This window comes from Ixodes scapularis, unplaced genomic scaffold (genome assembly GCF_016920785.2).
Source record: "Ixodes scapularis isolate PalLabHiFi unplaced genomic scaffold, ASM1692078v2 PGA_scaffold2__306_contigs__length_199485367, whole genome shotgun sequence".
NCBI lineage: Eukaryota > Metazoa > Arthropoda > Arachnida > Ixodida > Ixodidae > Ixodes > Ixodes scapularis.
In genome coordinates this window covers 61,139,016-61,154,426 of record NW_024609857.1, presented here as the reverse complement: position 1 = coordinate 61,154,426, position 15,411 = coordinate 61,139,016, and the positions used below count along the sequence as shown (strand labels likewise).

Sequence of the window (15,411 nt, the reverse complement as noted above, 5' to 3'; positions counted from 1 at the left end):
GATGCTTCGTCACAGAAGCGGCGGGGCCACTCAGGGTCAAAGCGGACGCGCCTCAGAAATAAAACACAAAGAAAAGCACAGCAACGCAGATGCATCGTCACGGAAGCCGTGGAGCCGGCGGCGGGCGCCGCGCCTGCGAAGTGGGGCAGCGTGATGTCACCGCCGGAGCGCCCTTTTAAGTGTATTTTTATTTGCATCTGTACCTGCTACACCATTAGACATTATGTAAAGGGAAAAAAGGGGGAGGGAAGGGCACATTGTGAGAAAAAAGCACGAGAGTAGACATGTTTCGGACATTTGTTACGTTTCCATGAATGCGACCGAAGCGTATCGAATTAAGCGGGGACCATTTACACCCACTCAATCCTCATCTCTTCCATCTCCTTCTACCCAATCACAGTCGTCAAATTTCTCTTCGATGCTCCGCGGTCGCCTCTATGTAGAGGCATGCATGAGGCATGTTTTGCAGACGATTCCGTCATTATGTCAGCCGACCGTGTCTTTTTGTACGAGCAGTGTATACTGCGACTTGAGGCAGCGGAGGGGGGGGGGGGGGGGGGGGGGGATGCAGTGTTTAGCTACGATTTTTAGGCCCGCGGAGTAGGCACGGCCGGAAATCTCAAAGAAGTATGTGTCGATCTGATCATTGGATACAATGAAGTCCGCGGGAAGTCGACTGCTCTCTTGTATATATACTGTATATGGCTTTCCGCAAACGACATTCGTGTCACGATTGAAGCCAGCTTGCTTTGCCATTTAAATGAGCACCGACTATGTTGAGTTGTTCGGGATTGTTTTCTTCTACGTTTTCTTTTTTTTTTTTATTAAATCGAACTGAGTACTACAAATGCCTTGTTTACTCGAGTAATAGTTGCACTGTTTATGAAGAAAACCTGAGGGGTCGCTTTTCCGCGGAGCACGCGGATTGCCAATCACTGCGATCGACAGCATGAATCCAGAGGTTTACAGGACAGAGATAACGTCTTCGCGCGAAGGTACCAACTGTGACGGTTGCATTTGATGGAGACTCGTGTTCTTGATCTAGTTATTCGCTATGTTATTTATGCGCAACGCGATGATTGGCTGCATGTGTGCTTTACGGGAAAGTAGAAACAAGGGCCTTGTTCATAAATAGTGCGGCTATTACTCGAGTAAATACGGTATTCAAATTGTTCTTTAGTTGTTTCGCACGTTTGTGCATATGCCTCAAACGTAATCGTACGTGGGATCCCTATTGTGAAAGATGACAGAATTGAGCTACGAAATTAGGCGAGCAATCGATCATTGGTGTCGATCGTCGTCACCGCTGCAATTTCCTTTTGTTCTTCCTGCGCATCACATATAAGCAGGAGTGCTCTCTGTGCTGTTCGGCCACGTGACGAGGGACATTTTAGAACTTTCAGACTAGTATGGGATTTCTGCTACCCAGATACAAAACGTAATGCTTTAAAGGGGCACTGACACCCCAAAGGTCGTTCTCTTTTTTATATTGTCTAAAACGATGCAAGTTGTAGTCATAGGCACGCAAAAGAAAAAAAAAACGCATCGCGGAAAAACAACTTACCCGCGCGCGTGCGCGCCTTTTTATTTTTGGCGTTTTTCTCTCCCGCTTTTCACCTCCTCGCTTCGTTTGACGTCAAAAATCATAAAATTTAGAAACTTTGTAGGCGACATTTCTTTAACATTTAATAACGGCAATCGTAAAACATGTTTTTTTAACGCAAGTGCGAACACACTACGGCCCCTCTTTTTGAAATGCCAAAACTCAGTCCGGTCTGATGTCGCTGTTTGGTTTTGTATCCTCCCTCGGAAAACTTGGCGGCGCTCGAGCAGGGGATGATCGGTGAGTCGGGGAAGAAACCGTTTTTTTTCCTGGTACGCCGGCGCTTCGGGTCGCGGTGGCAATGGCGCTTTGTTTTGTCGCGTGGAGCGGAGGTCCGAGAGAAAGTCGACTGGCAGGAGACCGCAAAATTGGACGTCACTGCGCTGGCGCGGATTGCGCGGGAACTTCGAATTCGGCATTTAGAAATTGGTTTTTACTTCACAAATACTGAATTCCCAAGTTTCGAATTTTTAGGGTAATGTCCCGGAATCGTTTTCAATCGCTTCGGACAATAAAAAATATATATATATAATTTTGATGTGTCAGTGCCCCTTTAAAAAATATTGATCAGTAAAAAAAATTTACGTTTATGCTTTTTGTTTTTTTGTAGTGAGACACTATATTTATTGCCGTGTTTGGAGATTTGTGTTTGTCCTTTGTCCCGTTTGTTCCCCTTCCCCAGGCATTAATTTCGTCACTATATTCATGTAATATTTAATTCCAAAGGCGTCCAAAAATACCACAAGTTTACTTGGCACGCGTGAAATATGTCTATTTCGTGCTCGCTACATCTCTCATTCCTAAAATAATTTACTGCAGTTAATTTCGAAGTTCAGCTGCATATGAATGAAGCGGTTAGCAGAGATATCTCTGCCAAATTTAGATTCAGGTAAATGATTTTATGACCCAGAAATATAATAGAAAAATATGTGAGGATGGAGGCGCGATTCCGAAACAGAGCTGATATCGGCCGCGACCTCCCCCCCCTCTCACCTCCCTCCCTCTCTCTCTCTCTTTCTCTCTTTTCTCTTTCTTTTCTCTCTCTCTCTCTCTCTCTCTCTCTCTCTCTCTCTCTCTCTTTCTCTCTCAATCTCCATGCCCCGGTCTCTGATTCCAAGCAGAAGTTTTGATTTCGATGGTTACCACTTGTTTTCGCGTGTTGCGTCTTGCGGAGACACGTTTGTCTGAAAAGCATGGGAAAAACAAAATGGGGCTGTAATAGCGTATCATGTCGTTACTTTGCTTTGATTTCCTTTTAAGAAGGACGTGTTTCGACAAGCTTTTCTCGTCGATCTCGTCGTCACTGAGGCTGCATGCCCACGTCGCGCAGGTACGAGTCGACGATCGTGGCCCATTTCTACGGCCACACGCACTTCGACCACTTCCACCTGTTCTACGACGAGAAGGACGAGTCCCGGCCCACGGGGGTCGCTTACATGGGACCCAGCGTCACCACCTTCGTCGAGACCAATCCCAGCTACCGGGTGTACACCGTGGACGGAGTGGGGGACAAGCCCTCCTGGGTAAGTGTCTCTCAGTCGGAAAAAATCACCCATTTGCCACACTATCTTTTCAAAAGGCGCCGGTAAAACAGATTGCGATGCAACGTCGAGCTAGATGCGATCGCAGCGCCGCCGTCTCTGGCGCCGCGGCATCTCCGGCGCTATGACTCCGGGAAGGAAACACCCTGCATGGAGGAGATGAAATAAGTGCAGCCCGTTCGTTTAGCACGTAATGGAAATAGGGCGCGTCTCTGGCGTCGGTCACTGATTACGTGATTTGATCGGCAGGAGTAAAGGCTGGTCCACACAGCACCCTTTTCTTACATTTTTTTCACGTTATGCCACCGAAACATTCGTATCTCGAATGTTGCGTGTCAGGCCATCTCCTTGAACTACTAGCCAAGCTTAATAGGAAGCACAGATGTCCCGGTGACTTGTGGCGTAAGCTTTCGTAGCCTGATAAGAAAACGGGGCTGTGTGAAGCAGTCTTAAAACTTCAAAAGTGCCCTGAGGAGGTTTCTGAGATGGCCTAATTATGGCGATAACTCACTCTGCTGGTCCTAAGAATCCTAAAAATCCCTAAATCATGACGACACGCGGCCGATTTCCCTATTAAAAACTTTATCGGACTCCGTTCGCAAAGCCTTCTCATATAAACCCGCGCTCGTTTCCAAGCCGTGCAAGCGTGTGTGCGTGGCCTAGTCGGTAGCGTCACGTGACGTCACGTGTGACCTCGTGTGACGTCACGTGTGATGTCACAACAGCCACGTGGCGTGCCTCCCGCTAAATTTCGCAGAAAATGTTCCCATTAAATTTAGCTGAAAATGTTCCCGCTAAATTTGGCGGGAAAACGTTCCGCTAAATTGAGCGGAAACTTTTTCCCGCCGAATTTAGCGGGTCGAGAAGTTCATGACGTCAGAGCCACGTTGATGTCACGCGTGTGATGTCACATGTGGTTGTGATGTCATGACCCTCCCTACCAATCAGGATTTTTCAGTCCCACCAACGCCGAAGCCGGATTCTCTACGACACGACGGAAACGAAATGACGTGAGTGCGAACTTTCTACCCCTCGCTTCTAAGTCGGCCAGCGAGAAGCGCAACGCGTATCGCACTCATGACGTCAATAGTTTGCGCATGGTCAGGGGTACTGTAGTTGCGAGCCTGGCCGCTGGGTGGCGTCAAGGCGTGACAATCTCGCCTAGTGGTAATATCCGAGAAATGTACGCCCTAGACACAGCGTAGCTTCATATAGACGCTTTGCAGCAGCTGTGCATGGACGCAGCCATAACTGACCTTCAGTTTTTGTTTCCTCGTATTTCGTTTATTTCACTTCATCATTACCATAGCCGGCTAGGTTATTGCCACATTAGATTCAACTGCGTCCTTTTCTAAAGCATCGGCCTTTGTAGAGGATCGCCAACTACCGTTTCAGTTGCTCGGCATCTCGGTAAGACAAGAGAAGGTCAGCCATGGCGGCTGTAATTTGGCGCGTGTGTAAAGCGTCTATAGTGACACTAGTACGCCCTATGGCCTATACATAGCTTGACCGTAACATCATTTGCGGCCATGCCGGTATTTTATGTTCACTTCACTGTGTTAGTTTCATACCGCAGAAGTAGTGGCTCGAAGGAACCAGTAAGTAGAAATAACCGTCAGTACCCAGCAATGGCGTATGGTTGGCCTGACAGAGGTCCCCGTGTCCCGAGATCAAGCTCCTCCTTAAGATCTGCAAAGAACGGCGATCTCGACGGCGTCGAATGCACGTTGCAGAAGCACTGTGGAGCTGAGACTGCAGCAATGCCACAACCACGAGAGCTCGAGGTCTCTGTTTTGAAGCGTTGTTCCGCAGAACGATCGAGCGGTCGCGCTAGAAATGCATGTCTCAAGGCCAGAAGCACGGGCTAGCTCGCGCTTGTAACTTTGGCTGCAGTCTCAGCTTATCAGCGTTCTCCGCCAAGTCACATTCAGGACTAAGTAACTCCACGAGAGAGCCATACTTCCGCGAAGTGGCGTTACCTCTTAGGAACTCATGACGTGACGGCATTCCAACGGGGCTTCACAGACCGCCACCAGACGCAATTTTGAAATCTGTTCCTTCGTTTTAAAATTAGTTTTCTTCAATTCTCTGCTGCAGCCCACAAACACTAGTCTAGGGTAGGGTTTTTTGGGCGGCCGGCAGAACATGGACCACATCTAAACAAAGAAATAAATGTGCAAACATTTCATTTCCGCACCCTTTTAACGCTATAGCGCGGGGGTGGCCAAGCTGCGGCTCGCGAGCCGCATGCGGCTCTTCGCGTGTGCGGCTCGAGGCTCCTTCCCCTACCTCCCCTCCCTCCCGGTCACACGAGCACATCCCCAAAAAGAGAAATGGTACGCGTTTTAAATTGGAAGACAGGTTGCGGTTTGGTAGTATTGTGCTACTGCTACCTTACGTATACAGTTGGACTGCTTTTGACCGGGATAGATTGAAAGTAGATCGAGTTTCGTTTATTACTCTGGACGAAAGTCCAGATGGCACATAAAACGCGTTGTGGTGACAACAATTATGGGTTTGTTAAGCGACCCTTTCTATACTCTGTTTCACTTTACGTCGTCCGACCGTATGTAGCCGACGCTACGTCCCCATATGGAGTCAATCAAGCAGTCTCAAAAGTGCATCGCCACTAGGGTGCCCACCTTCCTGCTAGTGAAATGCGGGACACGCGTGAGGGGGGAGGGAAAGAGGGGGGGGGGGGGGGGGGTTGGAAATTTATGAACACGCACACCAAGTACCGAGGCTCTGTTAACATATTTAATCTCCTGGGCTGTCTATACACCTGCAAATTGTATTCCACCAAATAGGCTAAAATAATATGCGCTCCCAGTGATTTCTTTTATGCCAAATATGTTATTAATTGTGTCAAAGTTGAAGGCAGAAACATCATCTGCAGGAGAATTCAATGCATCAAATGAAATTAATAAACTGCAAATCTTTTTTGCGTTATTGTTTTCTGTCAACGCTTACTTTTATTAATATGGTCTTGCACAAATTTTTAACATTATGTTCTTTTCCACCGTTGTGAGTTGCAGACTTTTGGCCTTGTGTGACTGTCTTCACTAAACAAAAATCCACAGCAACCTTTTCGCAATGACACAGGGATCTGAAAATAATTACAATAAGTTATATTTAAACTTTTGGCGAGCAATCTTTCTTACAATATTGTCACTAAGGGAGAGGTGCAACGGAGAATGCGCATGTTACCCTGCAAGAACGACGGTCGCTTCCAGCAATGCTTGGGTAGAAAATCGCGCACTATTGGGATTCACACGATTACCAACGACCTCCGCGCTTCCCCGTGCCCCGTTGTTCGGCGGCACCATGACTTGCAGAGTGAATTTTACGACATTATGGAATGCGGGACATTTTGAATATTTGGGAATTTCTTGCGGGGCGCGGGACACGAGCCCTCAATGCGGGACAGTCCCGCGAGTCGCGGGACGGGTGGTCACCCTAATCGCCGCGGCGTTCATCGCACTTGTGCGTTTTCTATCCCCGACTAAACCAATCACGCACACTAAATGCGTTTTTTTTTTATGAGCGGTGTTTGTTTATCCTGCAATTTAATAAACAAAGGGTAAGAAGATTATGCAATCGTTCTCTGCAACAAAAAAAAATGATTCCTGACGGAGGTCGTGAATACGGCTTATCGCTGCCAAATACTGCAACCTTAAGTGACGCAAAAGTAACCGTTCGTTACGTTCTAGAAATAACGGTATTATACTATTTCGTTATACGAATAAATGTAGTCAAAGCCTTTCCCGCTTTGTCGACCGCGCAGGAGGTTGTAGACCACGAGACGTACTGGATGGATCTGGCGGCCACCAACCGAGACGACAAGCCCAGGTGGGCGTTGCAGTACGCGGCCAAGAAACACTACGGCCTCAAGTCCCTCTCGCCGCGGCACTGGCACGAGCTGGCAGAGAGGTTCAACAAGGACGACGATCTCTTCCAAGATTACTACAGGTAACTTATAAACTACACTCCTCTAAAATGGATTTATTTTTTAAAGGGAAGTTATCCTTTTTTTAGGAGTGTGCGCCATCTGGTAGCTGCCGCGCTAATTATCCGTGTTCGCCATAGAATGAATACGTACTCGAAGCATGTATTGGACACAAGGAGCTTAGGTTAGGTTAGGTTATGTCCTTGATTGGACACGAGGGCCGAGTCAGCGTTCGGCGTCGGGCTAGGCTCAGCTCATATCGAAAACGAATACTGCGTCAGTGTTCGGCGAGGGCCGGATCCAATCGCACGCCTTGTTCCCTGAATGGATGGATGCTAACGGCTGTTCCCTTTATATCGGGCGGCAGCTTCTTGAGCCACCTGCGGCCTAGAAATTAACAGCCAAAAGTATGATTAGGCAGTGTTGCTTGATGTGTTTCTTTAAAAGGGTGTATTGCATAACAACTACAGGGTGATTCAAGGAGACGCCAGGCTCTTTAACTCGACCGCAAAATTCGGTTTCTTAACCTATCGCGCTACGGCTTTGTGCAGCATTGCCCACAAATGGTGTTTTTTTTTTTTTTTTTTTTTTTGCGAAATTTGCAAAGAGCGAATTTACCTGAGGAAAAAGTAAAGAAAGAAAAAGGCTTAGCCCCTGTGGAAACGCAGCGACGCCACCGGTCTTCAAACAACACGGCGCCGTTTCACACGGGAGACAACAGATGGCGCAACGAATGCCGCCAACGAACGAGCATACGGCGCCGAGAGCCGGCGTTTTTAGCAGACAATCTTCTCGACCCAAAAGCGGCGCGCGTTCCGCAGGCGGCAACAGTCGCAGAAACAAAAACAGGCGCGGTAACAACAAGGAAGTGCAGTTCCTTGTCTGCTAAAGACGCCGGCTCTCGGCGTCGTATGCTCGTTCGTTGGCGGCAGTTGGTGTCGCGACCACTTGCGCCATCTCTTGTCTCCCGTGCGAAACGGTGCCGTGTTGTTTGAAGACCGGTGGCGTCGCTGCGTTTCCATAGGAGCTCAGCCTTTTTCTTCCTTTACTTTTTCCTCAGGTAAGTTCGCTCTTTGCAAATCTTACAAAAAAAAATGCACCATCTGTGGGCAACGCTGCACAAAGTCGTAGCCCGATACGTTAAGAAACCGAATTTTGCGGTCGATTAGCCTAGCGTCTCCTTGAATCACGCTGTAGTACATGGGTTAAGAAGTGCAAATCATCTTTTTTTTTTTCTATGGCCGTATAGTTTCGCGGCGAAAGTATGAAGCAACTACACAGTGCAACAGGTTTTAGGAATTTCTTCGAAAAAAGAAAAACTTTTACAGAAATATGCCACATTTTTCGTTTAGCCTCGCACCCAGCCACGTTGTCGCCATATCTGGTATGCGTTCCGAACAAAAAGGAAGAGATTACAACCCCGAACAAGTAAAAAAAGTATAGAAGGGTCATAACAAGAACGACTGACGGTTGCAATTAAAATGTTAACACGCTCTACTGTCGAGGCGAGAAGAAAGCGATGTTTTCACGCATACCGGAAGTTCCAGAATTGAAGATGGCGGCGCCGGCGTAAGCTCCGACTTTCTGGACCCGCCATATTGTAGACCTGAACTCGACTCAGCACGTATTTGACTGCAGCTGGACACGTGTGGGGCGACATTGCTTAGCGTAGACTTTCTCGCAATTGTTGCGTCGGCGCGTGTTTTCGCTTTGGGCTCGGGTCCGAAACCACAGGCTTTGTGGTTTCGGACCCATAGAGTTATTACAATAAACGCTAGAGGCTCAGCTGGCGATAGTGTCTACGGGACTTCCGGTTGCAAATTGAAGCAGACAGCATGCAGTCTACTTTTCCAGTCTTCCTGTGTATTCCTATGGGAAAACGCGCGTGAATTTTGTCTCGTCGCCGGAAAATAACATTAATAACTTTTGTTATTTAGGTTGCACCGGATAGTATGTACTATCGTGGACAATATGAGCTGAAACAGCGCTCCGGCCGGCGCTTGGTACTACCTGCGCCGCCTGTCGCCTTGCTCCGCACATATGGCGCACCCTGAGTCCGAGATATTTTCTCACTTGCGCTCGCTGCGCCACTGCGCTCTTCCGGCTGTCTGCAAGCGAGACGGTGGGTGCGACAGCGGGCATGTGAGGTAGGGCGGCGGGGGAACAAAAGATTACACTGGTCGTTCCCCTTTTGGTATTGATTCACTTTACTTTATCGCGTAAAATCCCGTAAACAAAAACGCTGACTGGAGAAGAAAAAATATTGAAGTGTCTTAAATTTCAACTGCGATTACCGTTTTTGAAAGTCATATCAAAATACGTTGCAGGTTGTTTTTCTTTGATTAGAGGTGCATGCACAAAGTGGGACATTGTAAAATATAGGCCAAAATCTGTATGCCGGATTTAGTCCGGCTCCAATGCTTTTTTCTTCTTTTTTTTCTGTTTCACTGATCACAGATGTTCAAAAAACGGTAAGCATACATGTTACTGAGAAGGTTTTGGAGCCTTGAGTAGTATGAAAAGGTTCAAAAATATTATTTCTTTATTACTGGGCGCACGTGTTAGTTTCAAGCAAAACAAGTTGCTGACAAGACACCAGTTTTTTGTTTACGAATTCCTAGTCTTAATAAGGTGGGATGAACAGTCATATATTTGTCAAGAGAAGATTGAAACTTAATTGAAAGAATATTTGCAGAGGACATTGTCAGACACAAAAGATTAATAGTCGGCGTGGAAGTTCAACTGCACCATACAAGAAGATCGGGATGAAGGAGGCACCCCTCAAAAGTATGCGTGGTTAACGGCGTCAAACAGTGTGTCGGAACCGTAGCATCAAGCTTTGTTCCAATCTGCAGAAGTCCAGTTAAGGGGGTCCTGAGCCGCAGTGAAACTTGCAAAATAATTTAATACCGTGTCATTGTCCCCTGACTCGCGACCACGGCTCTCATACTGTCTGGTAAGAAATCATAGAGCGCGGCCACGAAGTCTGGCTCACCCTGAGTCCACTCCCATTTACCTCCCATGGCTTTCCACAGTTTGTAAGCTAGGCGCGGTGGAGATGACGTCGTGACATAGCTACCTTGATGCGCCTCCAAATGTTTTCGATAATATTCAGATCGGCTCCGCTTAGGGACCAAGGCAGCTTCGTCAAGCAGCGCTCCTCGAGGAGATACGAGCGTGACAGCGCATTTTTGCTTTCTTGAAATGCACTGAAATGCATGTTAGCTGAAAACGTGAACATTGGGCTAGCAGACGGCCGGAAGAGCGCAGTGGCGCAGTGAGCGCAAGTGATAATTTATCTCGGCCTCAGGGTGCGCCGTGTTTCGGGAGTGATGCGACAGGCGGCGCAGGTAGTACCGTGCACAGGCCGGAGCGCTGTTTCAGCTCATATTGTCCGCGATAGTACCTTTATTAATATTGTGAAAGTGTAATTGCTTTAGTTACAGCCTTTTTCCTTTACCACTGAACGATGTTGAACTTCGCTAAATTTCAGGCCCAAACCTCTGCTTCGTGGCAGGTATACATGTAGAAACGAGCGACGATTCCAAGCAAAATTACGATCGAAAGGAATGTAGAGTGTGTTAAAAGTTTGCCAGCATTCAGTTGGTGCTTATATATTGCTAATATGCCTGTCCTAGCTCACTATATGAAAATGCCCCCGTCGTGCATCTTTACGAGTGGTTAAAAAAACGTTCGAAACGTAAAGAATAAAGTACGTGGGCTACGAAAGGTGTATTTTCTTATTATTTCCTATGTTGGACAGTTTTTATCGCGCACCTGTTCTCTGACTCCCCCCTATTTGCAAAGATTTGGAGCGTGCGGGTGATGATTAGAACACAGAACAAGCATCTTCGCATGTATTCATGAGCAGAAAGAATAAAGCAGTATTTATTTATTGCAAATCGGACTATATTACGTGACTTTCAATTTATTTTGATCGTCTGCAAATACAAGGAGTTACTTATCCAGTGTTACTGCGTAATTCTTGCCGTCTCTCTTGGTTTTCCACATGTCCTTCGTTCGTTTGGCACATATACCCCCATGCTGGAAAGCGGCGGCGCCGTGTTCACGCTAACAGTGTCCGACAGTGCACATAAATACACGTACGAAGCGGTTTTAGCACCGTTTTTCATGCCACGATTTTAAAATAAAAACACCGTAACTGACCAATTATTTCATCTGCGTGCCTGGGAAATGTTCCAATGTGCCTAGTAGGTACGAATTATTCGTGATATTTGCTCTTATAATCGAGCGCAGGGAGAAAATGCACTCGCTTTTTTTCGTAGGAATGCATTACCGGAAGTCAATTTCGGACTGCTTGCTGTCTGCTTCAATTTGCAACTAAAGCCCCTCGATGCGTTTGCGCTTGTCGTGCAAGTAGCGCCAAAATGCGCGAGTGCACGAGGCCCATGTCTCGAGCGGCCCTTGGAAGCGAATGGCGGCGCAGTACTGAAATGAGCCGGCCTTGGAAGCGAATGGCGGCGGAGCACCCGCTCATGGCACGTGTCTCGCGCGCTTCCACAACAATGGTTGGCGGTACTTGTAAAAACGCTTTTATCAAGGGGCTTTATTTGCAACAGCACACTAGCGCCAGCTGAGCCTCTAGCGTTTATTGTAATAACTCTATTGGCGAATTCGCGTGGTCATTTCCCGGCAAAATATTTTGCCATATCTCCGCCAAGGGCATTCGGGTGGTCAAAGGCTGGCGAGTGCGCGCCGTTCGGGTGGCAGTTCTCAGGCGTGTGCTGGCAATTTACCGGCACAAGTTTTGCCCGAGCTCCAAGAGGTCGGGCACCCTGTCTGCCAGACTGTATCCGGTATCGTCATATCCGAATCGGGAAATGGAACCAAACGAAACAATGGTCGCCGAGAGCGTGTTCTAGTAGAAAACGAAGCCACTGAGACAGACACCCCTCTGCGGTCCGAGAAAGACAGCAAAAACAACGGAGATAAAGATAAAATATTTTAAAGGAAGCTTCCGCAAGATCAGTTTCCTATGGGACACAGCGTGTTATTACACCGCTGTAAAAAATGTATTGATAGTGCTGCAGCTCGACACTTGAACGCGCATTACTATTTTAGAGGGCTGGGTCAAATCAAAATGCTGAGGATTCCAGCAAAAAGGTAATAACAAGAAAATGGAATATAAAATGGCGACGCTGGTGAGCCTTCTGGGATCCTTGTAAGATGGCAACAGTTCCTCGAGAATCTAAACAAAATATATTACAATTTGTTTACCCACATCTCAGAGTCCGAATATATGTTGCTGATGCCTAGAGCGTGCCTATTGTATCATAAAATAATCGTGGAAGAAGTTAACGAAGTTGTTAACGAGCGACCCAGGCAGACGAAAACGCCAGTTGCAGGCGCGTTGTGTTCGGGTGGAGAGGGTCACGTGGTGCGCCGCTGGCGCGGTTTTCGTTGCCTGTGCCGCCGGCGTGAGCTCGCCGGCGATTGACCACCCGAATTCGCCATATGATAAAAGCAATGCCCAAAATACGGAGGACGCCGAGTTGCCTGCAGTCTATTAAGACTTACAAAGGGCGTTTAAAAAAATATGCAATTTTTTGCGGTACGTGTTTAAGAAATGTTCAGTAAATATTTTGTTCTCCTCTTATTCCCCAGGTTTATGCATAAGCTGTTCAAGCCCAAAGAATGTGCGAAGAAATGCAAGCTCCAAGAGATCTGCAGCATACAGTCCGTGACGAGCAAGGGGCTATACGCCTGCATGGAATCCAAAGGCCTCAAGATGATATAATTCCTGCGAGAGGACGTCGTGACAAATGTATTTAAGAAGACATCTTCCGAGTTGTGCCACCAGCAGCTAGAAGTCAAGGCAGCTGCGCATGACGTCATGTTTAGTGAATCCCCGACCGACGCGCCCCAAGCAGCAAACACGGTGAAGCTGCTTGGCTGCGCATTCCTCCCCCCCCATACGGGGGGGAGGAATGCGCAGGTCTCTTCTAGGTGGTGTTGGTTTTGGCCCCCAAACAGGACGCTTCATTCGTTGTTCGTGAATGAGAGCTGCGCTGTGTTCGCGCTCCACGGCCCCTAAGCTCGTAGTGCGGTGGAAGCTATATATCGTGCCCGTTGAACCGGCCATACGCGTCTATTTTTCACCGCGTGATCGCGCTCCCGCCCATGGCCACGCTCCCAGAGTGAGCTCAGGTGATGCGAAGGAGACGTCCTGTGGGCGCGTTTCTTCCGCCGTATGCAGTCAGCTTTGAAGTGAACGGTATGCGCGTCGATAAACGAAGGGAGAAGAGGAGACCAGAGGGGACTTCAGAACATTGAGCTCTGGTTAGAATCGTTAGTGGAACCCGAGGCTGGTAGCAGCCTTTGCCTCCAGCGCACTCGTAAAAAAACTTCTTTTTCTTTTTACGCGCATTGTTTGCGTCAGCGTTGGCGTGCGTCGCTCGAAGTCACCCACAACATTGCGACGCGCGGGCCGACGCCGAAATCTGGCACGGACAGATTTCGGCACGGAGCGCCGCGCGCTGACGCGAGGTGGCGCTGACGCGAGGTGGCGCTGACGCGGACAAAGCGCTTGAAAAACGTCCCATGTGGTTGGGCTCTTAGAACGCGAAAGGCCAGTGTCCGGCGTTTGGAGTGGAGACCAAGGCTGCTAGCTTTAGCTGTAGCCAAGCTAATCGTTTCAACCCGAGCTCGGCTTTCCGACGACCCCCGCGCACTCTCGTCTTCTCCTCTCAGTTTCTCGGCGCATGGGACGCATCGCCCACTTGACGTCGGTTCATTGAACGGAAGAAACTCGTTTCTTGACCATTCGCGTTGCACTTTTTCACGAGAAACGTTACTTGGTGATAGGAGTGGGATTTCTGCGCCTTAGCACGCCCGATTGCCTAAATTAAAATTCACGAAGCTGCAGAAAACAGATGCTCCCTGTGACCCGGAGTCCTTTAGAGCTTAGGAACCTCGTAAGGTTTCTAAGTTGTGACACACCGGTAGGTTTACTTCAACGAACCCATAAAGCGGCTGGTAGTCCAATTGGTAAAAAGTTTTCAACAATCGGGTTTTTTTTTTTTGGTTTTTTTTTTTCAATATTAGAACAATTTAGAGAGGAATTTTATTTTTGTTTTTACGTTTGTTGTGAAGAACCTCTCATAATATGTGACTAAAAATCACATTTATTGAGAGTACTTCGAAGTACCTGATTACGCGTTCTGTACTATAATCACTGGTGGACATCTCTCAACAGATTACGTTTGCCTTTATTTGTCATCAGCCTTTATAAAGCCTGTCTGCGCTTTATTTAGGCTGATGACATCTGACCATTTTTTTCCCAAAGCTTTCGTTTCTTTTTCTTTATTTATTCATGAGCGCGTGCAAGCGTGTCTACCGGCACCTACCGGCACGAGCTGTTGGCTTTCACAGCAGAGCTACGGCGGTATTTTGTTACCGGTTATTTCTTTGTGTTTTTCTCAAAGCGTGAGCAGTCATACCCGAACTATGTTTTCCACTCTAGAGAAATAATGTTTCGTTCTTCATTAAATCCTGAAAAGTAATAAGGCGCTGGAATTTCGCTGATCTTTTTGTGCCAGCCAGTTGCATCCTTGGGAAAAATTACAACGCGGCCGGTCAAGAAACTGCATTAAACGACCCAAAATGAAAGCGGTTCGCTCCGTCGGTCAATGTGGAACTACTTATCCTTCATAGAATGCCTACTAACATGTTTTCCTAGCTTTCGTACATGCGCTCGGAGCCCCGGACCGCAATTTATTGACTTCCTTGAGATCGGCTGATGCCATCACGAAACCCGGGAGTTCTGTCGCGCGCAGAATTTTCCGTTTGCAAAGATTAGTGTAACAAACCGGCAAGAGGCCTCATCCACGATTTATGCCTTGTGTATGCTGAAAAACTATACGCTGTGAGGCATTTTTGCAACAGTTTGTCAATACTCGATCTAGATCGAAGACCGGACTACGCGCGCTGTGTTGTTGACACGGATATACACTAGTATGAACCTATCACACAGGCTCTTTGCCCTGTAATGTGTGTAAAACTTTGTTGAGTTTTTCCGACGCAACTTTTATATGTATACGTTCACGCGATCATCTTGGCTAAGACTCAGTCACTGTTGTATATAACATAATCAGTCGTGTTTTCATTATCTTAGTTGTCGGATGAATTGTGAGCGTTGATGAAAGAGAAAAAAAAAAGACAAAGCTCCTGACTATCAAGGTGTGTTTCGCGACAGTTTAGGCTAAAAACAATCTTGAAATGATCCTTCATAAGCAAGTGATAATTTTAGTATTGTTACCTAGGTGGTTTTCTTTTCTTTTTTTTTATAGCAATCCAGGCTG

The 15,411-nt window shown here is 47.4% G+C and overlaps 1 protein-coding gene across 1 annotated transcript in view; it reads left to right on the top strand.

The window, feature by feature from the left end:
- The window catches only part of LOC8051616 (sphingomyelin phosphodiesterase), a 30,120-nt gene extending 17,272 nt beyond the window's left edge, over positions 1-12,848 (top strand). Inside the window, exons 7-9 of the mRNA XM_040222174.1 lie at positions 2,934-3,126; positions 6,929-7,113; positions 12,716-12,848. Coding sequence (XP_040078108.1) covers positions 2,934-3,126; positions 6,929-7,113; positions 12,716-12,848 — 511 coding nt within the window. The remainder of the gene's footprint in view (positions 1-2,933; positions 3,127-6,928; positions 7,114-12,715) is intronic.
- The last annotated feature ends 2,563 nt before the right edge of the window (positions 12,849-15,411 follow it).